This window comes from Aspergillus welwitschiae (assembly GCF_003344945.1).
Source record: "Aspergillus welwitschiae strain CBS 139.54b unplaced genomic scaffold BDQ94scaffold_26, whole genome shotgun sequence".
NCBI classification, from domain to species: Eukaryota; Fungi; Ascomycota; class Eurotiomycetes; order Eurotiales; family Aspergillaceae; genus Aspergillus; species Aspergillus welwitschiae.
In genome coordinates, this window is record NW_020798720.1 from 172,290 (window position 1) to 195,627 (window position 23,338).

Consider the following 23,338-nt stretch of genomic DNA (forward strand, 5'->3'; position numbering starts at 1 on the left):
CCCCGGCCCTGTTAGCCTTGCGAGGGGGTGGGACGGAGCACAGCAGCATCGCCATCTTATCGACGAGAATTGCGTCCGAATCCACAGTGGAAGGGACCGGCCGGGTAAAGCGGAGGGATTTGATCCACTGATTAGCCCCCAATAGGCAAAAGAGACACCCAACTAATATCTCCTGAACTTGTGACAGGCGAACAGGGTAGTCGCCCAATCCAGGCTCCTTCAACCGCAAAATGCAATGAACGGAGGCTGCTCCATGCTCCGCTCCGGGGCCGAAGCCCCGGAGTGGCGCCAGGCACCAATTTCGCCCTCGACATGGTTGTACGGATAGTAAATTGCAGATCTGCGTTACTTCTGCATTTTGGTCTCTGAAGAGGGTACGTGCATATGATGTGCAAGAGGCATTGCCTTTGGCTACAACGACTGTACCTCGGATCTGACGAAGAGCACTAACGTGGCCCTTCCTTAGCGGGTAGATAGGCGATAGCTTCGCCGATACCCGTAAAAATTCCGATTAAGTGGGTTTGTGATGGGCTCAATAACGAAGCAACTTTGGGCAAGTATAATGAAAAAATAAGCTGCACATTTCTGCTCCGCATGGCCCCTCAATCTGCCTTCTACTCGGGCCTCTCGCATCGACAAAACCTAAACCTAGCCAGGAGGATAAAAAGCGCCGTCCAGGGTCGTGGCTATCGACTGATTATAAAGACAGCGAGAAAATCGTCGTGTGCAATATTCATCGATGAATAGAAACGGGGGTTAGCCTTCCAAATTAGTATGGACGAATTGTGCGATGTCTGTCCTGTGGTCATTGCTCTCAGTCGGGTGGTGTCTCTCAATCCACCCAGCCAACAATTGAGTGACAGCTGTACAGAGACTCGCAATGACGACAAGCATATCCTCTATTCCTCTACCACATCGGGTAGAAGTTCATCGTGGGCCAACCTGACTGATCCGCGTCAACATCCATGACGGCCTGTTCAAATATGTCCGAATATCCACCAAGCCCACAAGCTACGCTGCCAAATCCTTCCATGCCAGATAGCAAATTAGGAATATCATTCTCCGTGGGCATGGAGAGTGAAGTGGTCCCCTCCGTGTCATTCGGCTGCTCTGCGTTGCAATTTCCCGAGTCTGAATGCAGATTGTTCAACTTGCTTCTAACATCCTGCACAATCCATGGTGGCGCTATCGACTTTCCATGTTCCCCTAATGCTGCTTGATGCGCCTCCCAGGCCTGAAGGACATTTCGCGCGACAATTTCGAAGATCGGGTGGAATCTATGCATATCCCTGAAACGTAACTCCGCGTTTTCGCTCATGGCATTCCACAATTCATAAGCATGCTCTTGCATGGGCCGCTTCTTCAGATCTTGGATGACATGTAGATATGCAGGGAATGGGAAGTGCATGTGAACGTGCCAGCGGTATCGTTTTGTATGGGGGGATCTCATCAACATAGTATCAGACTTGAGAATTCGCATTGCGTAGGAGCTGGCGGTGTTGCGCTGCGTTTCTGATTGCTGCGTGGGTGAGAATTTCGAGTAGAGTTCAAGCAGAAGGTGTTTTGCAAGGAAGCCACGTATCGTCCAGATCGTCATGTAGTGAAGGGGATTATCTGGGTTGCAGAGTCGGAGATATTTGTCCTCTATCTTCCTTTCTATGTCAGTCATGCCATCACCTGTTGTGTCTCTGGCGACTGCCTTCAAGGATGGGTTGATATAATCCAAGTGAAAGGCGCTGTGTCGCAGAAACTCCCCCAGTTCACTGCGCGCAGCTATAAACAATGCTTCAGTCGGGCCCGCATAAGCAGCTGGCAAGTCCTTCATCTCCGGTTGCAGATCATTATCGGTCACATTGAGCGGGCTTCTGCAATCCCAAGTTGGTATCAACATTGAAGTTTTGTGATCCGACATCTCCCCAATGCGGTTGTCAAACATTATCAGCGACCACCATAACCTCCGGCGCATCTCGCGCTCGAGTGGGGGGTATCTTGCATTTGCCCTTTCGTCATTGATGCTCATGCGTTGAGCGATTCGGATGGCAACTCCAAGCACCGAAGATAGAGATCTCGGATCTGTTTCAGACCTCATAGACACCTAGAAGTGTTAGAGGCACACGAGAAAAGGCTTCTCGAGGGACTAACCAGATAGAGCAACAAAGCAGTTAAGCACTCGCGATCCCCGGTGCGTAACACATCACAATTAAGCAAGGCTTGCTGACATCCAAACTGATATCCTTGCAAAAGTTCTTTCCTCGGAGACCCGAACGAGCTTCGGCACTCTTCGTCATCGAGACTCATGATAGCGACGCTGTACAAACTGAAAAGGAGCGCTTCCAGTTCCGGGCTTATACGAGCCAGATCGCTAAGAGCATCAAATATGCGTGCTTGGAGAGTCGGGGTATGTGTGACTTTGAGCAGCGGGTCGACATTGTCCAAGTACATCTGCCAGAGCTTGAAAATCTGGACTTGATCAGGATGCAAAGTCGATAGATCTACATTGGCTTCATGTGATCCAAATATGATATTCTGGTGGTTGTTCTTGTATGCCTGATCAAACATCTTTCTCACGGCAGTCCCTCCCAGAGTGTCCTGCGAGTGACTGGGATCATCATCCTCACTGTTATTATCAAAATCGACATCCTCAGCATCTTGTGACTGACGTCCACTGTAAGCGTAGTTCAACCTAACTCAAATATAGCACATACCACTAAACTGAGTACTTTCCAATAATTCCTAAACAACTGTTAGTGCAAATCGGATAGGCTATACATTGCTGCGGGAGCCACAACTTAGCCGCGTATACTGGCTCAGCCTTCTCCTTTGACTGTCCCTCTTCCCCAGCAGTACGCTGTTCAAAATGAGCATGTTCTACAAACTCCGGGGTCCTGCTGTCTTCTCCGGCAGGCGCATGCAAAGGCTCAAAGGGTATATTATGTTGGCGCAGCAAATCCTCATACTTCCGAAGGCGCTCCAAAAGCTCTCGTTCGGGGAACCTGCGACGCCGCGGCCGAGGGGCCAGAGTGGGCACACACTGCGCGCCGGCCCGAATGCAGCTGGCGCAGGGGAACTTGCGGTCGCATCTGACCTTGCGCTGCTGGCACAGCACACATGCGAGCACACGTGGAGATTTCGCGGCTGATCGCGAAGAGGTGGGCGTTGAAGCCCTTTGCTCTGGTGGTGGCATTTCGTTAATGGGTCTCCTTTTTTCCCCATGGAGAGCTTGAAGGCGATGATCGGCTTCCCGGCGGCGTGGAGAACCGCTTCCCGTTTACTCATTTGTCAGGTGACCGTTGCCTCGTATTCTGCAGGTTGGAAATTGAATGTTGAGTCTCGACTTTATTGCAGGCTTGTCGTAACCCTGGCTCAGAGATAAACAATGGTGAGTTTTATGTGGGTAATCAGCTTGGATCAATATTCGGTAATAGGCACGTCTATCGAAGGTAGTAGTCCACTCAGGCAAGGTCCGTCTAGATCCTATGTACAAATCCCCCATACAACGACATGATAAGAATTGCCTCGCAAATACTACAAGGCACACTGAATGATTTTGGTGCCCGCACTTCTTTTCATTAATCCAATGCTCATAGCTTTGCCCTTACTTTCGTCTTGCCCGCCTTCCCTTTCATGAAGTATTTGTCCATTTGCGCCAGCCACTCGTTTGGGATAGAAGATCTCTCTTTAGCAGTGAGTTCCAGCCAGCCCTTCTGGATCCGGTCTTCTTCTTCTTTCCATCTGGCTATCTCATGTTCTATCCATTCAGAAGCAGGTTCAGCAACTCCTGCCACATCCTCGAACGGAACGAAGTGTCCACCTTCGGGTATCACTCTCTCCTTGACGCGGCCGTTCTTGTATCCACCACTGCCCCCAACCCCTGTGCCAGTCCGCTGTAGCTTCTCTGCTCGTTGATCCGGTGTCGCCATGATACTCTTTCCGCCATAGATCCATAATACCGATGGCCGGACATATTTGAGTAGTCTCCACAACAAGATGGGTTCATAGCGGTAGAATGGCAGAGTTTTTGATTGGCCGGTGACATCGACATAGAATGTGGGATCTCGTAAGTAATCTGGATGTTTGTTGCCGTCCATGTTCAAGGGCTGCAGGTCGACGAAGTTGGGGCGTAAGCTCTGTGCGATCTCTTGGTCTTTGGTGGTGGCCAGACCGACCGCGGACTCGGGGTTACCGGTTCCGGCTGAATCGGCCTGGAAATCTAAGTCTCGGAGGCCATATTTGAACCATAGATCAAGACATCGGGAGTCCCATCCTTTAAGTGCTTTTCTGAAATAGGAATCTGCTTCAGAGCGGGACTTCCATGTATCCTTTTTGATCAGAGCTGATTTCGCAAAGCTTGACCCTCTTCCGGAATTGAAATCCTTTGATATCACCGGTTCTATAAGGACGAGGGAAGTAAAAAGCCGGGGGTGAATCAGGGATAGGCCCAATCTGGTAGGTGGCAATTGTACGTTAGGCTGGATGTTCCTACGCTATAATGTTAGAGTAGAACTTACAGTTGGCCAACTCCGATGCTGTGTCCGACTCCAATAATAGGTTTCGGCATTTCAGCCTTGAACTTATTAATCATATAAAGCAGGTCTCGGCTGTGGTCGAACCATGATGCTAGGATACGATTAACCTTAGGCAAATTTTGCTGGTAGCAAGTACAAAACGTACGCTCAAACCCTAGATGTTCCGCATTAATGGCCGCGCTCGCAGCTTGGTGGGCTGAATCTGTGATCCAAATAGAGCGGATTCGAAGTCCTTGGCGTCCTAGCCTTTCGTACACCTCCTCCCATAGCGGCTCCTTTAGTTCCTGTGCCATTGCTTAAGCTTAGCTTACACTCTCTTGAGTCACGCATCGAAGCACAGTATACTGTGTAAATATACGTCACGACTCACCTTAGGGGATCCAACAGAAGTTGCTCCAATGATAGTCACATCACCGGGTTGAGGATTTGGATTCGACTTTGGTGTGTATTGTTTGACCGCAAGCTTTAGTGCATCATTTGTACTTCGAGTTGCACGAGCATACTCTCGAATATGCTGGCAATCAACAACATGTTCAGTGATATTGAACGGGGAAGGCTCCATTCTTGGCTCGAACAATTTGGAAGGACCTGATCAGCGTCTCGTGGCCGGAAACGTGCCAATTATTTATACCTCACATCTGATAAGTCAGGCTAGTCCGGTCCAATTGACCTCTGTCGGTTATTTCACCCCAGATTAGCTCGCCATCAGAGCTGAACCATATGAGTTAAGGTTTATAAGGACAGTGCCGCAGACATACGGTCCTGAGTCGTTCTCGACTCCACTTGGTTGTCATCATCTTGCTTGAGCTGAGGTTACGACGCTATTTTACTCCGTAGACCGCATGCGGTTCTCTCGGCCCACTTCAAATTTGTCCCCAGTCTGAGTGACCAGTCACCTAAATTCATGGAGACATTGACCCAATTCCTCACGCTCTCAAGGTAGACGAGTCATGCGTTGTGTGACAACTACTGCAGATCCCTTCAGCAGAATGCTCACTAGCTATCGAAGCAAGCCCGACCTTCCAGATAGTCTCAGCCAGCCACATAAATACGCCCGACCCGAAAAACTTGGGTATGGTTCATGTCGACAGAGTTCGACTGACTCAGAAGAAGTGCCGAGGGCCCACTGTTCATTGATTTCTTCAGATTAGCGCTGGATACGTGGTGGTAGATAGTCTAGTCGCTAGTGGAAGGGCCGTGATAGGTGCCGAACCACACTAGAGCGGATGTGGCTGCCTTGATAGACAGGGAGAGAAATGATATCCGAGCCGCCGCACAATAACAAACCCGAAAAACTCCTCCAGCTGGCCGCGATCATGTACCGGTGCCTGATGCTCGGGTCCTTGTTCAGTCCTGCTTTACCTAAGGATCCATAACATGCCACCAAAAATGCGTATTGGCCGCTGGTTTCAAGCTAGCATCCCGGTTGTTGCTTTATCAGGAAGCAGCTCCTATTGAGCCAAACGATGAACTATTATCGTGCATCGCAGGGAGTCTCCGATCGGCAATGCCGGCATCGGGTTCTTGAGATCCATCCCCCTCGTACAACAATTGTACACTAACATCGTTAGTGATCCACTGTCGGCTGATGTGAAGGGGTCGGTAGAATCCATTCGGGACCGATTTGGAAAGGTCGCCAGATCTCAGACACTGAAGAGCGTCCACACAGAATGACGGACAAATGTAAGCTGGGATGAGCTAGACTCACAATATTATTGACCCAAATTTGGATCGTATAATGGGTACCGATCAATAGGTCAGTTGATTGGCCCGGATGATTCTTCCCAACAAGCAAACACGGAATGCAGCAAGGATAGTGCTGGACATAGAAGGCACAGCGTCACTGCCGTCTTGTTTTCGCAAAAGCATAGCAGGTTTTCTCTGCTGATAGCTATATATTGCCCGCATGTGACCTGCTGCCTATGGCTAGTAGGATCTCTCGGGCTCCATTTAATCTTATTAACTATGCACTCCATCAGCGGTCTTGCAGACGCAGCAGTCTCAGAGGTTTTGCTTATTTCGGGCAAACTCAGTTGGTCCGCGACTCTATACTTATGGCATCATGCTGTAACTCTGATGCCATTTGTGTGAATTTGCCTGAATGATTGAAAGAGTTTCTGTTCTATCATGGTGGTATTTCATCGTTCTGTATGGTGCACTCGACATACTATCAGTACTAGTAAAAAAACAAATATCCAAAATAATATCACCTTCGTAATAGGTCGCCTGGAAAATGAAGAACCCCATTGTAAGTTGCACACTTAAACACCTGGAAACAATTTTCGAGTTTCTAGGTGTCAATTATACCCCGTAACTATCTATTACATTGTGTTTAGCTTATTTTCACATTAATAAATTCAAGCTGCCAATACCCAAGGAAACCATCCCCCCCTTATCGATAAGCCGAAAACCTCACACCCAACATTAAACCTCACATCACCGTCACCACCAGCCTTCCTCCATCCACACCAACACCCAGCAATCAATCAACCCAATACAATAATAACCCACAAACAAAACTACCAGATCCCACTATACCTCAGCCTCCTTCCACCAGCGAATTACCTATAACACACACAATGACCCCAACCCCAACCCCAACCCCAGACGACCCAACACCACCACCACCAACAACAGCCACATCTACAGAACAATCGCCTCCCCGCCTCCCCGTCCAAACCCACCACTGCCGCTTCTGCAACCACCTCCTCCTCGCGACCACACGCTCCGTCTCCTCCCTCCCGCGCCGGAAAGACCCCGCCAAAGACGGTGCCTTAATCCTACCTCTTCCGCGCGATAACAGCACCGCCGACGAAGACGAAGAAGAACCAACCACATCACAAGCACAATCTTCCATCAAACAAAAACACTACACGATCCTTCTATCCACCACCATCCCGGATCGCAAACACACGCTTGTGCGGAGGGAAGATGGGTTCGAGAAACGGTTGTTTCTGAGGTGCGGGCGGTGTAGAGTTGTCATGGGGTACTTTTTGGATGAGGTGCATTTTGGGGGGAATAGTGCTGGGGCTGAAGGTGAGGATGAGGATGCGGAGAAGGCTAGGGTGGTTTATCTCTTGCCGGGGGCTTTGGTGGAGACGGGGGTTATGATGGGGGATGAGCTGGAGAAGGTGGTCAAGGGGTTGGATAGAGAGTGGGTGGGGTGGTTGGAGGGATAATCAGTTCGGACGGCGTATCTTTGATGTTGTGGGTTATGGGGTATATTTCTATAAGGGTTTGGTAGTGGCTATGGTGTTGGGAGGGGAAGTGGTCATCATGAGGAGTTGATTGTGCTATTTATACTGTACTTCCATATACCATGTATCATTTTATCATGTTTATTTATCTTATGTTTATCCGCTGCTGAATCGCGCAATATCCCATATACAATGCACTATAACTAAACTATGCTCAAGCCTTCAACTCCGGCACGGCTGGTAGGAGGTTCGCGTCGTAACAGAAATCATCAGGAACGTCAGGAGGGTATCGGTATCGTGTGTCGTTTAGTTGGCCAGGATGGTGCGGACGAGGTCTGCTGCTGTTAGCCTGACCCAACACAAAGGCATGGTGAACTTTCAGCTGGTGTAACATACCGGTGTAGTTGATCTCGCCGGAGCTGGTGTCGACGGCCTTGAGTAGCTCGTCAACCTCCTCATCCGACATCTTCTCACCGAGATTCGTCAGGACTGTAGCCATCATCAGTATCAACCCAATAAACTCCATCCTGCTTCACATACTGTATCGGAGCTGTCCCACACCGATAAACCCAGTCAGGTCCTTGTCGAACACCTGGAATCCGCGGCAGTATTCTTCGGGCTCGCCAGGGTCACGGAAGCCTCCAGGGCGGTTGAGGACCTTCAAGAACGACTCGAAGTCAACTGCGCACAAGTGTGTTAGATACACATTAGCCATTTCAGAGCAAGTCAAAACGTACAGTCTCCACCGATGGACTTCTCCAAATCTGCGATCTCCGCCAAAGTAGGATTCTGGCCGCATGCGCGCAGGAGGTCGCCTAGCGACTCGAGCGCGACCTTGCCGGTACCACGCTTATCGAAGAGAGAGAAGGCTTCCTTGTAGTTGGTCGAGGCCTGGTCATGGTGCATATCTGGTGAGCGAGACATCTTGAAAGTGAAATCACAAGTGCAAAAATCCGGGATGAAGAGTAGAGATCAGAGATGAAATGGAGGATGGAAAGAAGACAGGGAGATGAAGTGTGCCGATGACGAACAAGCAGCCACGACTACTAGTGAACCATGGAAACGAGCAAAGGGATTGGATGGGCCGACGAGGGGCCGGAATTCAATGGATCCAACCACACCAGTTATCCCCGAGGTTGACCACGACAGTCAACAAACAAGGGATACAGAGTGCTGCTCGTTCCTGATGCCATCCGGACAATTCTTCTCCCGCCAGCGAGGGATAATGATGCTTTTAATTGACATTGCGAGACGGCCACGTACCATGACTGTTTGTTGTGTTGATTGTGGTGATTGCGTGAGGAATATGCGACAGCGGGCTGCGAGGGATGGCGACAGGGGGATGTGGACGACGATCTAAACAAACGGAACGGCAATGGCAGGAGGTACCACGTATGGCTTGGGAATGAAGGAGGAGGGCAGAATGGGGGAACAAGGAAAGGAGAAGAGCGAGCGGGATGGAGGAGAGAGTCCGGCTGCACTGTTTGCCCGGTTGTTGTTGTGGTAACCGGACACCTCAGGCACGACAACCCCCCTATCGATCTGCGCTTCGACTGATATGATGACAACATCAGCCTACGGAGTGCACTGATTGCCGAGTAACTACTACTAGTACTGATCATGGAACATGATTGGCCTCTTTGAAGTTTCACAGAAGTACTTAGTACTAATATTGCAATAATACAAACATGCAACGCTATCCGTCCCATTGGTATCCAAGTCATAACACATGCGCAAAGTATTCAGACAGCCAACTCAAACGTAAGCCACGCAGGAGAATACAGCAAACAAGGCAGCGGGTGCTTATCGAAACACAAAGGCGTCCCAGTACAAAAGAACAGAATCCTCCCTCAAACGCTATATACACACAAAAATGTAAGGAAAATTAACAAAAGAACTTATTTTGGTGGAGACGTAATATCTCAGCAAGCTGCTCCATTCAGCTTGTCGATACAACTGGTGAGCAGATTGGCAGCTTCGGCCAATAACTCCCAGCGCGTGTTGGCGAACCCGTCCCGAAGGATCAATAACAAGCCCAGACAGCGGTTGCATCCTTGCATCCCTTCCAAGTCGCTGGGCTCACGAACGCCGCCCACCCGGCGCAGAAACTCCTGCATGTCCTGCCGCTGTGCAGCAGGGGTGCTCAACTTGACAGGAGTCTTCAAGGGCCCTTCAAGTGCATATCCATAGCACCAGACCACTAGAGCCGCAACATACAGCACCCAGGGCCGGTTCAAGAGGTAATCGTCTCGACCTGAATACAGTTCCCCATCCTCGTTCAGTGCTCGTTTCTCATCCAGAAGGCACTCCGATAAGAACTTCAAAGCATAGAACGTGGCGTCGCGGGCTGTAGCCTTGGTGGCCCAGCGATCAACCATCTTTTCGCGCGCCGCTTTGTAGTCTCTGGGGGTGATAGACCGTCCCATGAGCCGACCAGCTCCAGCGAAGATTTGACAGTCGACAATATCAACGTGAGAGGCCATATGCGCCAATCCATGGAGGACGTCGCGCGACTCAAAAACATTATCGTCGTCTAGAGGATGTCGGGTACGGTATCCACCATGAAATGGCCCCGATGGTGACTGGCCCAGCGCTTCATCAAAGTCTCGTCGCCAATTATCATAGGCTCGCAACAGTGCTGACCGCCATTTGTCCCGGCCTCCCAATGCCGGTGGCCCACCCAGTGAGCTCACCTGTAGGTCTCGTTGATTCATGTGCCAACTGACGCTAAGCAAACCAGCCATAAGAATGGTTCGTCCAAAAGCATTTGTCCGGACCCGCTGTCCGTTAAGCGTCTTCTTAAGGCCGTCCAAAAACATGACAGGCTTGACTCCGTTGGCGTGCAGGCTCGATTGCACTCGAGCTACCTCAGAGGCGCTAGTCGCAGACCACAGCGCCTCATCACAGGGCAACGGTAACCGAAGCTCGTGAGCAACCATCTTAGCCGAATGCCCGAACATAGTGGCGTGGGTAGAGTCCAGAACGAAAGCCGCAAAAGCCACTCTCCTCGTGGCCTCAGCCTTGATCCAGTGTGTCCATGACTCTTCAGCCACAAAGTCTGGCGCCAGTGTCGATCCAGAAGCTGACCGGGCCTGCCGATCATCGCGCAAGCTTGCAGGAGAGTCTAACGCAGAGCGGCCGATCAATGAGCTGCCCCGTCGCATCAGTGTAAGTGTGGTGTCGTGATGGATATGCGCCCGCTCATGGAGCGCACGAGTGGAGTACATCTTTTCATATACCTCCAGCAGCAGGAGTGCTTGGAAAATCCAGAGCTTAGCTGGTGGACGAAAGTCTGCATCCATGAAAAGCTCCGTTCGGAGATGCCAGGCGATAAAGTTCGCCAACTCCGCTGCTGCCTCGGTTACTTCTGACCCGTGAATTCTATCCAGCGTGGATGCGCCAATAGCCATCACTGCGAGCAGAAGAAGATTAGGCGCTTTGTCCGCCTCGAACGTTGGACGATGTAAGATGGGCAACTGAGAGTGGAAATGGTACCAATACGAGCCGATGTACATCTGCATCATGCGTAGACTTAGCACATGGTCATCGTCGTCAATGTCACCGTCCATCAGCGCATCCTTGCGCTTAGCAGACACTGCATAGAAGGCCTCATTAAACCTCGAGCTCATGAGGGCAAGAAGTTCTTGTCTCTTCTCCTCTGACATGATGGCGCGCGGTGATCCCGGATCCAGAATGCTTGTGACACTCATGGGATGATGCGGAATGACACCACTGAGAAAGCTGCCATACGCCGGATCACTCATGAAAAATTGGTTCTGTAGTTGGACAGCGTCCAAGTAATTTGGCACCACGTTAGTGGGAGCAGGATACCCCATGGACGGAGAGCCTGTAACGGGATCGTTAAACAGCCATGCTGTGAAATCATCCGCCATTGCGAAGGGTGACCGGTTGTGGGCTTCGCCACCAAACACCGGGTAAACACAAGAAGCCAACGCGTCGAAGCCGGCATCTCCCACTGACGGGCCGGATGTCATCATCTCTGACATCGACTCTAGTGTTCCGCGGTCCAGAGACGTCGAAGCCGACGTCGCTGGAGCCATCGATATATTTGTGTATCCCCCCACAGGGATTTGTAGGCCTGAATAGGATGTGGGATGAGCCAATGAAGGGCCATCGATATCGTGTGTTAGAGAAGATGTTTCGGCCAGGGAATGGTGAGATCGAACTTCGTGGCTCAAGTCTCCTGAATTGGGGGACGATTTGCCAGCAGAGTGACCACCGAGCGCCGTATGAGGCACCGCCTGTATCTCAGGAGGACTAAAGGTTGTTGTGCTTGACTGTCCTGGGGGGGAGCTGAGTGTATGATTACTGGAACTGTTCGATCGGGAAAACGTAGGGTCAGACAGGTCCACTGCATGATGGGACACCATAGTCTGATAATTGAATCCCTGGCCAATGCCCACGGATCCTGAGGGCGAGGGCATGTGTACGTGTTGATTCGATGCACTCATCGCAGGCACTGTCATTGTCTGACCCTCGGATGGGGCTTGAACGGGCGAATAATTGGAGGGTAGCGGAATGAGTGTAGGTGCGTGGTTCGCGTTCACTTGAGACATGACTTGAGAGACTTGCGGCTTTTTCAGGTTGTTGCTGGTTGCTGCAGCCTGCGCAAAGTGATCGCGCTTCTGTAGCTGCGATCCCTGGGTGGTGTGGCGTTCTCTATGACGGATACATAGGTCTTGTCGCACAAACGAGCGGTAACAATCAGGAAAGTCGCACCGATAAATCTGCTTGGGGGTATCTAGAGCAGCAGCCAGTTAGTACTTGCTCACAAGCTCTTGGAAGGATTGCATGCGTACGGTTCAGTTGGTGGCGGTACAGATGCTCCGCTCGTGAGTAACTCTTGCCGCACCCCTCAAATGTGCATTCAAACTTGCGATCTGTCTGAACCTTTCGGGTCCTTTTCCTTTTGCGTGGGGGTCCATTAATAGCCGCATGCAGCGCATCAGCTTCCGTCATCATGTCAATCTCTGTGCTCGATGTATGATCGCGTTTAGGCCCCGAACCCAGCGGAGTCATTGTAGCCAGAGCCAAGGTCATCTTGGCTGGAAGAACCAGACAACAATAATTAATCAATTGTTTCGAAATCTCGTCTTTTTTTTTTCCTTGATACCGCGTGTGGATTGTTGCGCCTTAGCCGACACCCCGAAGATCACCCGCAAAGATCTTGCTTGTATGAGAAACGTTCATCAGACCTGAGATGGAATGCTTCTCGTCTGCTGACGGATTCCGGTCCGGAGGGCTCAGAGCGAAACGTGAGCCCGAGTGTATACTGGCATAAGGCTGAAAAGGAGCGGGCAGGATGTCGTCTCGTACACGGTGGAAGGTCGCCGCTGTCTGGGCCGATTCTGACGCACGGGGAACCCCGTGGGGAAAACTCGGCGGGCGGGAAGAGTGAGCGGTTCCGGATGGGTTGGGACACTCCGATAGCAAAGGAACAATCCCAAGGATAAATTCACGGAAGGTTTCGGTCAAAAGAAAAATAATCTGTATGCCAGGAATTGATTTGTGTAAGTCTGAAGGGGAAGCAGTTCGGAGGAGAAAGGTCGTACGATGACTGGTGATGGGGGGTGGAAACGGTGGAGGAAGAGGGGAAAAGGGCCGAGTGAGCAAGGGCCCCCCGACACACCCCCAGCTGCCAGACTGCAAGCACACGAGGGTGCACGATGGATGCTGGATGCTGGATGGTGGAACCAAGAGAGGAAGAAGAGTCAGACCCAAGGAAAGGAAGAAGAGAAGAAGCCAAAGCCAAAGAGAGGACGACCGGGGAGGAACAAGAGGAACCAGACTGGGAGCGGTGGTCCCTTAATATTCTGGTGCTCGTTCGGAGGTGGGGCAGCCGACGCTCTGGAGCTTCAAGTCAAAAAATAATATGGAGGATGGCTGGATGTACCACCAAATGTTCTTCCTGCACCTTTCCCAAGTCGTACGGTGACTTCTTGTTTTTCTCTCCTCTTCCATCTCTCTCTCCTCCCCTTCTGCTCTTTCTTCTCCTTTTTGTATGGTGACTCCACCCGGTGAGAGCACTAATCGCCACAGATTTCCACCACAGCCGCGCAAGTGGTTTCCGGATTTGAGACGAAAAAGAAACGCGAAAAAACTAAAATACGACCTCTCGGGAAAGAAGCAAAATGAAGGCTAACTGGGTCTTGGTCATCTTTTGCTGAGAAGAGAATGGCCGGAAGTGAAAGGAGGGGATGCGGGTGGGACAGCGATGGGAAGCCGCGATAATCCATCATCATTGGCTTCCAAGAACTTAAGGTATTGGAATCGATATCATTGGTTCTGCACCGAACACTCGCAGAAGCCAGCTAGAACCAAAAACTGACCACGGTCAGTCCCCCCTCTCCCTTCATCCTGGGCGCCCCGTGCCACACTGCACTCCTCTGACATGCTACCTCTATACTATCTAGGTTTATCCCGTTATACCACTCGCCCGAGAAGCCTGTTCCTAGGCCCCCGGTATGGAAACCACCCCCGTTCTCATCACATTGCAGGTGACATTGATGTGGAAACACCCTACGGATTACATAGTCCCTGACGCTAGTGGTCCCAAGAAAAATGAATTGATCAGCTAGGAATAAATGCCAACCGGAAAAATAAAATCAAAAAGCGAAATGAAAGGACCAGACGAACACGCTCCACCCTTCCCCAGTTAATGCAGCCCAGGCCAAAACGGTGCAGGCGAATATGCATTGCGGCAGCAGCGGTTAGTCCCCGGAAGATGGATGGCGAGCTTCATACTGGATGGCCTTGTTCGCGGCAGAGGCAATCGGGCGATCCTCCATGCTCTAATTCCCGATCCGTAAGGGATTGTCCCCGGCCAATCATCACTGTTCATGTGTCAGTGTCAGTGTCAACTGAAACTTTGCAGTGCGGAGAAAAAGGGATTTGCAGGCTCTGGGTGGGCACGATCGAGTTCGAAGCGTCATCAGCGCATAGACATACATACAACCGTGCAGTGCGACTGTCAATCAGGAGCAGCGTTACGCACGACCTGCTGCTCGTTCTCATCTAACTTTGTGCATTAGACTCAATTGCTACCTTGATTGGCAGGTTTGATCTCCATTTCCCTTTTCCTGGCCCTCCTTTCAGCCCAACCAGCTTCGTTTGGCCTTGAACGACGGGTCCAAAAGGCAGCCTAGTGGCAGTGTCTACCTAATTAAGCGTGGTTTCAGTCTCTCGGAACGAGGCAGCTTATTGACTCTATTCCGCGTAGGGTATTCCCAGGGACGCATCATGCGCCGCCTGCAGAAAAAGAAAACATCAAGTTCTCGAACGGCCGCCGTCCAAGTGTCGTCAGACTGAGTCTCCTGACATTCGGCGGATGGCGTGCTCCGTACCTTCTCCCCGGATCAAGACCGCGGAGAAGGATCCTTGGTCCAGGAACGCAAACTTAAGATACTGATATGATAAGAACATCGACTGATTTGATTCTATGACAGATGCTTTATGCCATATCGGTGCCCCCTACGCATTCCGCCAGCGCGGAAGTCTCCGATGCGGTACCAGCGCACCGGTACCCTCCCGGCCACAGCAATGAGTAACCACACAGCCACACTTGCCACAATAATAGCAACCGTACTAATTTCGCACTGGAATAACGATCACCAGAGTGCATTCTGGCCCGTATAACTATGGAGATCGACTACTCTAAGTGGCTGAGCCGCCATTTGGCTACGATTTCTTGACTTAAACCTGTTCCTGCGCCAGACATGCCAAGGGATCTACCTGGCCCGAAACCGAGGGAGTTCTAGTGGAGTGATCCCCAATATAGAATTGCACTATAGCAGCGATACCGGTGATGGTGCGGAGCACCACTCACCAACCCGAAGAAGCAAGTATCGCTGACAACCTGAGAGGAACAAGAAAAAAGCAATTATTCCCAACAAAAATACTCTTTCTCGTCCGAACATCGGATCTAGATCCCCGAGCACGCGTCTAACACGACCCTGGATCATTTACAGGCATATCCCAAGTGGGTTCATATTCCACAAAACGCTTAGTAGCAGGATCCACCAGCCGAGAAATATATCTTTGACATCATGGGCTCAGCCCCCAAAAGCTTCATGAACTGGCGGCCCAATGACCTCGGATACAATTCATGAATTGTCTCCCTTTCCATTGGATCAATAAAATCTCTCTCTCGCCATTGCCGCGTGCAATTTCTTTTCCTCACACACCATCACCCCTGTACTATGCCAGTATACCGCTTACTAGCCGCGGGTTGCCTGTCTGCCCTACGGAGTACACCGCACTCATGCATCTGACTACTACTACTGCCAATAGGCGGCCATCCATTACAGCAACAAAGGAAGAAGGCATCCTCGAGTGTAAGCAGGAACAACTAACTCATGGCGTGATCCTGTCCACCGCCAAATTTTCACATAGCAGGATACCTGCCACCCTACATTACATGAAGAACCTCTCCAACAACAACAACAACAATAATAACAACAACAACAACAACCAGCCACTACTCGGACATAATAAAAGCGAGAAAGATCGACAATGGCAATTATCTCCTACCCTCCTAACCAAAGTAAGTAAACAAGGCCTAATAAGTACTAACCACCTGATCAACACACCGGGAACCACACACACACACATACACATCTCTGATACTAAACCAAGTAAGTAAGTAGCTGACGGCCCCCTTAGACCCAAAGAACCAATCCTTCCAGCCTCCCTGCTTGCCTAAATAGTACTTCATAAGCGAGCGCAAACATCGTAGGCTGCATCTCACTCCAAGAATACCTGCTTGTTACCTAAGTGCGAGGGTACATGTACCCACTTGCCCTGAAATCCCAGCCTAAACGACTCCGTAACTCTAGATAATCAACGGACCCATACATCAGATCATCATCACGAACCACACACCCGAACCCCGCCATCTCAGCGGGTCTCTACAAACCCAAACATGACTGGCTACCTGACTCAACTGACTGGGGCCAAAACAGAAAATCTTTTATCTCTTCGTCCCGATCAGCTGAATAGCAATTTTATCTCCTGCGTAGTAATGGATATCGATTGGTTGATTGATAAAATTTCTGAAACAATGGGTGGGCGATCATCTCGCGTCACTAATATTTTTATTACTATACTTTTTACTTATTTAGGTTACTTGGTCGTGTAGTACTTGGTTAAGTATGCTGCTTTCTTGAACATAAGGATCTACGCACGGCTCCATTTATATACTTGTTAGTGTATATGTGTAGGTGGTCGAGTGGTACATGGTATGTGTGTGTGTGTGTGTGTGTCCGTGTGGGTATCCTATTTTAGTATCCCGGGGCTCTTGAAGGTTTTGGTCCTCAGGATGAAAATCTCTGCACGTCATATGATATGATGATTGAAATAATGGTAGTGAGGCATGATGGAGGCATGCTGGTAGGTCATTGGCTCTTGGGTGATTGTTATCTCACTTCTCCACATGGACACTGATTCGGGATTCCTATTGTACATGACATCCAATACGACTGGTATACGTAGATACGCACTGGAATAGAAAGGGCCGCGGTTGCCGGGAAGCATTGGTCTAAATTGCTACACTTTAAAGTACTTTCGATTTACAGGGCGGGTGTTCAGGGGTAGTAAAAGTAGTGGCAAGCAAGGAAACATGCGAGCGGGCTTGGATCTCCACCCCCCGATTCGCAGGAGGGAACCCGCTGGTCTCATGCGCGGGCTCGCCCTCCCTCAGGCAAGAGTGCCTCGGGTTCTGAAACGACCACATCATATCGTATACGGGTGATGCGAGGAGATGAGGGGTAGGCGCGGGAGGAAGGGGGAAGGGAATGGAGGGCATAAAGGAATACATGATTGGGCAAATATTTTTTAACTTGATTCTCAACGCGTGCGAGCGCTTGATGATCTCCGGCCGGGTCGCATGACGTGCGCTAATCTTCCAAGGACTATTGCCGCCTTCCAAGGGCTGAGCGTTGTCGGCAGCTGATGAGGATCGTTCTCCCAGCATCCTTTGCGCTGAGCGGTTCCTGACTTGCTCAGTCCTGGCCTCCATTCCTCCCTGATACAATCTATCCGCTAAACCGGAACCGGGTCGCCTCCAGCCGGCCCAATCCTTCTCTAGGTGCCACGTTTCGTCGTCGGTATGAGTTGGTGAAGTCTATATGTGCCTGTCAGCCAATGTAAAGCTTGCGAGAAAATGCTAGATCCACCATACCTTGAAGAAGGACCCGGATCTTCCGAACCTCACCCGAGTGGACCTTGTCGAATATGCCCTTCAGCAATCTCTCCGCCTCACCCGGCTTCATGGTTCCTGCGGGAAGCATCTGCAGCGTAGCCTGAAGCCAAGTTCCTGCCTCTTCGGGCATCAGCTCGAACAGCATCATCATCACGCTGGATGCGTCGGGGAAGCATTCTCCAGGGAACGAGAACATCATTCCTGTCAGGATATGCTGCGTGAGTAGCTGGCCTTGCGATGCAATCAGCTGCTTAACGGCCTCGCGGATCTCGGGCGGGTTGGTGTAGGAACTGCCATCTGCAGTAGTGAATTCGGATACCGTCGGCTTATCGAAAGCAAAGCTAAAGAGGTCGTGATAATAATGAAGGGTGGCCATGAGTGGGTCAATCTGCTGGAGGGTGAGAGCGCTGAGTGCGGCGGAGAAGATCGGCACGGACAGCGACGAAGTCACACACTCCTTAGGGTAATACCGCACGGCATCGGAAGACAAACGATAGAAGTCCTCGATAACTGGTTGTACATAATTAGCTTGAGGCACAACGACCTTCCTATTTCCAGCTGGTTCTGGCGGAGCACCTACCATCTGGGAGATTCTCGGGGGGCAGATCATTCAAGGTTCGCAGGAACGCGACCGCTTGCTGCTCGTAAAACTGGAATACAGCATGGCTGGTTGAGGGATCGACGAATTCAGCACCCTCGGAGAACTCGCGCACGACAGCGTCAGTGGCCCACAGGAAGCATCCTTCTCGTGATGCCTCGAATCCGCTTGCAAGACTCTGCGCTAGCGTGGGTAGGAGCGGAGTCATAGCCGTGCGGTAGGAAATGATCATGTTTCTCCAGCAACGGCAGACTCGCTCTAGAATCGGCGTGGACGAGGTAAAGTTCATCACGATTGTCGTCATGATTGGCAAAATCTCGCCGCAATACTTGACTGCGGGGTTTTCTTCCCGGGGTGAGACGTATGGGTTCACAACCAAGATGAAGATCGTAATCAACTGAAGGTGATCTGCCATGTAGTTAGTATGCAGGGCGCCTTGTCAATCTTGAAGGATACCTACCAGCAACAGCCCGCTGGCCCTCTTCATCCTTAGCGTTGTTCGCTAAGTTCATGATGCGTGCCATAATGGGGTCACAGAACAGTTTCATCGTCTCGTAGATCTTCTCCAGTGGTTGTACTGCAACCACAGCCGCCACACCCTCGGTGATCTCTTCCTGACTGGCCGGTTTCAGTTTGTCAAGGACTGACTCGTAGAAGGAGTGCAGCTGGGCAATGTGACCTCCAAGCAATTTCTGGCAGTCCGTGCCTAGGAACTTGAAGGCCAAAGCTGCAGCCTGAACCACCTCTGGGGAGCTGTGCTGGAAGCCGGAAATGACATAGTTTAATTGCGCCTCCAATGTCTCCGGGTGCTGTGCAGTCCACTCTGTGTAACGCGCTAGCGCCATGATGGCCTGGAATCGCACTTTTTCTTGGTTCGGAATCTGCACGATGAGGGGAATGACCTGTGTCAGGACCACATTTTCCTCAGGATCAACCATACGGCCCATGGCGCGCAAACTAAAGAGGGGCGCTTCGAGCTCTTGCCAGTTGGGAACGTGGTCGTCGCTCGACTGAGAGGCATATTTGGAGACCCATTGTTGGATCAGCTGATACGCCTTGGTCAAGCACTCATTGACCCCAATGACCGCGCAGCAATCCTTGAGCACATCTCCCATGGCGTGCCGGAAATGCCGGAATTTCTCTTCCTGTTCCCGATCGCCGCCGAAAAGGTCCGTCTCACCCTCCTCTGGCCGCGGGTACTCGAGGTGCTTGACCATGATGTCCACGAGGCTAGAGAAGATATCACTGAAGCAACCCCGTGCATCCGCATACCGCTCCAGAGTAACATATTGTTTCAACTCATACCAGAAGACGAAAGTAAGGGAAATCGCGTCCCGCTCCCAGTCACGAGCGCAACACTCTAGGACCGCTTCGACCAGCCCACGGAAGTCAGTCGGCAGGCGTGCCATCAAAACTACCCAGGCCTCGCCAGCTTCGGCAAACAGCCTCGTGATACCCCTGTAAGCATCTGTGTCTTCCGCTTCGGCGAACTCGGCAATCTTCGGGCGGAGGGACATTAATCGCGGATAGAGGGCCTGGATGATTGGCAGTGAATCATCGACCTCCCGCGTGTCTCTATACAAGGTGCACATGCTGTCTACCGCAGACTCGAATGATCGTTCGTCATCAAGAGCCTTGAGGATCACATCCATTAGGGGTGAGTCAACAATCTTCGACGCCGGAATCTCGCGCATCCATGAGGTAATACAGTCAAGGAGACGGGGGTTGGTGGACGCAGTGGCTAAAGCAGAGACATATTCAGCATATCAACATATTATCAGGCTAGGTCCGAGGGTTGGACACATACGGGATGATTGAGCATATTGAATGAGAAGGTGCATGACCTGTTCGGCGTTGTCTTCCAATAGTTCTTTCGTCCTGGAATCAAGGTCCTCTTCCTAAGTTAAGCCAGTAGGTTAGAGTCTGGTCGGTCGCGGTATAAAATGTCGTCACCGATCGCGTGGGGACGGATTGTAAACAGGTGAGGTGCTGATGCTGCCGAACATACACTGAGATTGATCTTGCGACCTTCGGTCACTTCTTCCGGGAGAATCTTGAGAAACTCCAACACACAATCCCCCGCGCTGCTGCCCAGTGCCGCGCCAACTGTGGGTAGGACGTCTTTCCAGTCCAGCATTTGAATGGCCAGGCTCGCCAGACAGACGCAAAGCTGTGTCTGGATCGGCCGAGGGCCTGCAGCATAAGCCACAAGCAGATTCAATACGGAGTCTCGGAGGGCGAGTATCGATTCCGCGGGTAGCTGGTCAAGGTCGAAGATGATCTTGGACGGTCAGTACGGGGTGCCAGTACCGCGTCATGCAGGTTATGAGATCGCTTCACCTTTCCTTTCAACGTGGTTGCTGCGAACAGCTTGGCCTCGACAGGCACATCGGGAGACTGTAGCATTTCGTGGGTGATAGTCCATGCTTCAACCTAGATAGAAGCCGGATCACGATTAGCATGCATTGTTATGTGCGGCGTGGAACAATCGGCCCTGGGGAGGAAGAATGAGGGGTAGGGATGGACGGACTGATTTCTGGAACTTCTCCAGGAACTCATGGGCGTGCTCTTTCTCCGATCGCGAGACATTTCCTGACATAGTAGTAACTGCCGCGAGGACAGCACCAAAGGACTGCCCTGCGGTCCCCTCCTTGCTGGCCATCGTGGACGAGGAGTGGGATGTTTTGGGATTGTTAGAGTTGGGAATGGGTGAAGAGGGGTTCAGCCAGGCCGGGAGGCTCAACACCTATGCAGTGCGATCATGAACACTCATTAAACAAACATTAAAGAACAAGCCGCCTCAAAGGAATCAGCGCTAAACCTTCAGCACAGTGGCGGAGAGAGAGATCGGGGGGTAAGTGACTGGTTAGTGGAGGTGGGATGTGGTGACGATCGACCCAAAGGGAAAAGTTGGTGAGCCGCAATCGTCCCCCGAGGCGGCAAGAAGGATGGAAGCTTGCTTCACCACCTTCCCGATCTTTCTCGACTTTCCCTCCCAGCACCACCCGCCTAACAACCACCACCACGCGTCTCTTTCTCGATCAACCGAACGGGATCACCGTCTTGTTACTCCCGTCGCTGCCTTCGCATCTTGATACCCTACACATCCCTCCCATTCATCCCTCACAATGACCGGTCGTGGAGGCGGTGGAGCCGCTCGCAAGACCCTGCTTGCGCCGATTCATTTCATCTTCAAGCTCCTTCAGCAACGGTCTACAGTCTCTATCTGGCTTTACGAGCAGCTTGCTTTCCGCATAGAGGGAAAAATCAGGGTAAATGGATTCCTGGCGACTTGGTTGCGTGACATTTGACTAATCGACTCGTGTAGGGTTTTGACGAGTTCATGAACCTTGTCATTGACGATGCAGTGGAGGTTCGCATGGCTACAAAGTCCGAAGAAGAGAAGCGGAGACCTCTAGGTATGCGGCAGTTCAAGCTCTTGTTCATTCCCCTGGGCGCTGCAATGCTGATTATATTCTTGAACAACCTAGGCCAAATACTGCTCAAGGGCGATAACGTGTCTCTTATTCAAGCCGTGCAGTGAATTCAAAGGGGCGTTTAAGGATTTCGGAAGCCAGGAAAGGGAAAATTAATCATTCATCTCCGACTTCGTGCTGTGATACGATATCGTTTGCATTTTCTAAACACTTTTTTACGGGTTCTCGCTGGAGTACAATTATCTGCACATTATTGTCGCATTAGATGAAAATAAGGACATGAAAGGGCTCGCTTTCTTTCTGGATATCCTATCAGCGTTGGCGCACGAGGCACCGGTCATCGCCGACCATGAGGACGTCTACTAGCCAGTCGTGATCCGCAACCGGGATCTTTTCGGTCGGGTCAAGCATTTGTTCTTTGAGAGCGAGCGCGACTGTACGAGGGGTTAGCGATGGAATATTCTCGGGTTGACTGCTGTCATCTGGAACAACTATGCCTTACCCAGTAGAGGCAGCTTCGGTGCCGTTGTTGTGCTCTCGGGACCTTTGGAGTACCTTGTCAGGAAATGATCATAGTAACCTTTGCCATGGCCTAATCTTCTGAATCCGTCATCAAACGCCATTCCTGGCATGACAATCAAATCCAACCCGTAGGGTCCTTGCGTAGAATCTTCCGGCTGGGGTGAGACTCCCTTGCCCCCGAAGCAGTTCCTCTTGTTAAGTACACTTGCTTGCGAAAGTGATGGAATTCCCCACTTGTCCGGCTCGAGCGATCTGAACTCATCCATCGACTCTAACAGCAACATATCCATGACTGATGTCTTTGGCTGCGACGACAACTCGAGATTGTGTATGTAAGGTACGAAGACTTCTTTGCCATTGGCCAGGGCATCCTGCACTATAGCAGTTGTAGAGAGTTCGCCGGCTGGCATGGACAGATAGACACCGATCCTCTTCGCATCCCGATATTCCTGGAGAGAGAGTAACTGATTTGTAGCGATTCTGGCTGTAGGAGGTCAGTACATGCCGCGACCATATTGGGCAGAAGCGAATCGAGATCCCTGACATTGATTGGCAATAGAGTCGGCGGGGATCTGCTGGAGAGCATCCCGCATCCTCCGGCGGAGGTCCCTCTTTGCGACTTGCAACCCAGCCATCATCTTTGTCCTTGCTTGCACGACGAGAACGCGGTGTAAGCAGACCAGCGACCAATGTTGTCTACGCGGTCTGCTCAAGGTGCTTCACCTACTAGTCTGGTAGCCGAAGCGGCGTGGCTTGGCAGGCGAACATGTTTTGGCGGATGATTTGCATGGCGGTTCACTTGTTTGATCGGCAGGGCCAGTGGCACGTACCGGGGGAGC

General features: G+C 51.2%; 9 protein-coding genes across 9 annotated transcripts; 3 read left to right on the top strand and 6 right to left on the bottom strand.

Annotated features, from left to right (window-relative positions):
• Positions 1–907: 907 nt before the first annotated feature.
• Positions 908–3,184, bottom strand: BDQ94DRAFT_160885 (transcription factor domain protein; the record flags this gene model as incomplete). Its single annotated transcript, XM_026769276.1, has 4 exons — positions 908–2,095; positions 2,143–2,655; positions 2,706–2,733; positions 2,790–3,184. The coding sequence occupies 4 exons, from the start codon at positions 3,182–3,184 to the stop codon at positions 908–910; spliced, it is 2,124 nt and encodes a 707-aa protein (XP_026624009.1).
• A 199-nt stretch (positions 3,185–3,383) lies between these two features.
• On the bottom strand, positions 3,384–5,672 carry BDQ94DRAFT_180707 (Alpha/beta hydrolase family-domain-containing protein). The gene is made up of 4 exons (XM_026773692.1): positions 4,897–5,672; positions 4,672–4,810; positions 4,509–4,617; positions 3,384–4,443 (listed from the first exon to the last, which is right to left on the bottom strand). Exons 1-4 carry the CDS (start codon positions 5,086–5,088, stop codon positions 3,582–3,584), a joined length of 1,302 nt encoding a protein of 433 aa, XP_026624010.1. The 5' UTR covers positions 5,089–5,672; the 3' UTR covers positions 3,384–3,581.
• A 1,214-nt stretch (positions 5,673–6,886) lies between these two features.
• On the top strand, positions 6,887–7,867 carry BDQ94DRAFT_63936 (uncharacterized protein). The gene has a single exon (XM_026776233.1). The coding sequence runs from the start codon at positions 7,106–7,108 to the stop codon at positions 7,703–7,705; it is 600 nt and encodes a 199-aa protein (XP_026624011.1). The 5' UTR covers positions 6,887–7,105; the 3' UTR covers positions 7,706–7,867.
• On the bottom strand, positions 7,868–8,848 carry BDQ94DRAFT_63951 (putative cytokinesis EF-hand protein Cdc4). Its single transcript, XM_026776234.1, has 4 exons — positions 8,461–8,848; positions 8,264–8,404; positions 8,120–8,212; positions 7,868–8,058 (listed from the first exon to the last, which is right to left on the bottom strand). The coding sequence occupies exons 1-4, from the start codon at positions 8,645–8,647 to the stop codon at positions 8,030–8,032; spliced, it is 450 nt and encodes a 149-aa protein (XP_026624012.1). The 5' UTR covers positions 8,648–8,848; the 3' UTR covers positions 7,868–8,029.
• A 780-nt stretch (positions 8,849–9,628) lies between these two features.
• Positions 9,629–13,097, bottom strand: BDQ94DRAFT_63970 (putative C2H2 finger domain protein). The gene is made up of 2 exons (XM_026776235.1): positions 12,544–13,097; positions 9,629–12,485 (listed from the first exon to the last, which is right to left on the bottom strand). The coding sequence occupies exons 1-2, from the start codon at positions 12,782–12,784 to the stop codon at positions 9,646–9,648; spliced, it is 3,081 nt and encodes a 1,026-aa protein (XP_026624013.1). The 5' UTR covers positions 12,785–13,097; the 3' UTR covers positions 9,629–9,645.
• Positions 13,098–15,829: 2,732 nt separating this feature from the next.
• Positions 15,830–16,565, top strand: BDQ94DRAFT_147861 (uncharacterized protein). Its single transcript, XM_026767089.1, has one exon. The coding sequence runs from the start codon at positions 15,849–15,851 to the stop codon at positions 16,383–16,385; it is 537 nt and encodes a 178-aa protein (XP_026624014.1). The 5' UTR covers positions 15,830–15,848; the 3' UTR covers positions 16,386–16,565.
• Positions 16,566–17,775: 1,210 nt separating this feature from the next.
• On the bottom strand, positions 17,776–21,202 carry BDQ94DRAFT_172435 (nuclear import receptor MTR10; the record flags this gene model as incomplete). Its single annotated transcript, XM_026771957.1, has 8 exons — positions 17,776–17,864; positions 17,922–18,452; positions 18,523–18,948; positions 19,001–20,281; positions 20,348–20,438; positions 20,549–20,821; positions 20,881–20,973; positions 21,071–21,202. 8 exons carry the CDS (start codon positions 21,200–21,202, stop codon positions 17,776–17,778), a joined length of 2,916 nt encoding a protein of 971 aa, XP_026624015.1.
• A 466-nt stretch (positions 21,203–21,668) lies between these two features.
• On the top strand, positions 21,669–22,084 carry BDQ94DRAFT_172436 (small nuclear ribonucleoprotein E; the record flags this gene model as incomplete). The annotated part of the gene is made up of 2 exons (XM_026771958.1): positions 21,669–21,812; positions 21,869–22,084. 2 exons carry the CDS (start codon positions 21,669–21,671, stop codon positions 22,082–22,084), a joined length of 360 nt encoding a protein of 119 aa, XP_026624016.1.
• Positions 22,085–22,106: 22 nt separating this feature from the next.
• On the bottom strand, positions 22,107–23,313 carry BDQ94DRAFT_64012 (5-formyltetrahydrofolate cyclo-ligase). Its single transcript, XM_026776236.1, has 3 exons — positions 23,044–23,313; positions 22,480–22,983; positions 22,107–22,411 (listed from the first exon to the last, which is right to left on the bottom strand). Exons 1-3 carry the CDS (start codon positions 23,135–23,137, stop codon positions 22,290–22,292), a joined length of 720 nt encoding a protein of 239 aa, XP_026624017.1. The 5' UTR covers positions 23,138–23,313; the 3' UTR covers positions 22,107–22,289.
• Between the last annotated feature and the right edge of the window lie 25 nt (positions 23,314–23,338).

What these genes read in the sequence shown, in the direction of transcription:
- BDQ94DRAFT_64012 (XM_026776236.1), bottom strand. Translation starts at nt 23,137, where the DNA reads ATGATGGCTGGGTTGCAAGTCGCAAAGAGGGACCTCCGCCGGAGGATG. An exon ending in CGACTCTATTGCCAATCAAT is followed by an intron (nt 22,984 to 23,043) that starts GTCAGGGATCTC and finishes GACCTCCTACAG; the next exon opens with CCAGAATCGCTACAAATCAG. An exon ending in ACCGAAGCTGCCTCTACTGG is followed by an intron (nt 22,412 to 22,479) that starts GTAAGGCATAGT and finishes CCCCTCGTACAG; the next exon opens with TCGCGCTCGCTCTCAAAGAA.
- BDQ94DRAFT_180707 (XM_026773692.1), bottom strand. Translation starts at nt 5,088, where the DNA reads ATGGAGCCTTCCCCGTTCAATATCACTGAACATGTTGTTGATTGCCAG. An exon ending in CTTCTGTTGGATCCCCTAAG is followed by an intron (nt 4,811 to 4,896) that starts GTGAGTCGTGAC and finishes GCAATGGCACAG; the next exon opens with GAACTAAAGGAGCCGCTATG. An exon ending in AGCATCGGAGTTGGCCAACT is followed by an intron (nt 4,444 to 4,508) that starts GTAAGTTCTACT and finishes GCCACCTACCAG; the next exon opens with ATTGGGCCTATCCCTGATTC.
- BDQ94DRAFT_63936 (XM_026776233.1), top strand. Translation starts at nt 7,106, where the DNA reads ATGACCCCAACCCCAACCCCAACCCCAGACGACCCAACACCACCACCA.
- BDQ94DRAFT_63951 (XM_026776234.1), bottom strand. Translation starts at nt 8,647, where the DNA reads ATGTCTCGCTCACCAGATATGCACCATGACCAGGCCTCGACCAACTAC. An exon ending in GAAGTCCATCGGTGGAGACT is followed by an intron (nt 8,405 to 8,460) that starts GTACGTTTTGAC and finishes ACTTGTGCGCAG; the next exon opens with TTGACTTCGAGTCGTTCTTG. An exon ending in CGGCGAGATCAACTACACCG is followed by an intron (nt 8,059 to 8,119) that starts GTATGTTACACC and finishes TAACAGCAGCAG; the next exon opens with ACCTCGTCCGCACCATCCTG.
- BDQ94DRAFT_63970 (XM_026776235.1), bottom strand. Translation starts at nt 12,784, where the DNA reads ATGACCTTGGCTCTGGCTACAATGACTCCGCTGGGTTCGGGGCCTAAA. An exon ending in GTACCGCCACCAACTGAACC is followed by an intron (nt 12,486 to 12,543) that starts GTACGCATGCAA and finishes CTGCTGCTCTAG; the next exon opens with ATACCCCCAAGCAGATTTAT.
- BDQ94DRAFT_147861 (XM_026767089.1), top strand. Translation starts at nt 15,849, where the DNA reads ATGAATTGTCTCCCTTTCCATTGGATCAATAAAATCTCTCTCTCGCCA.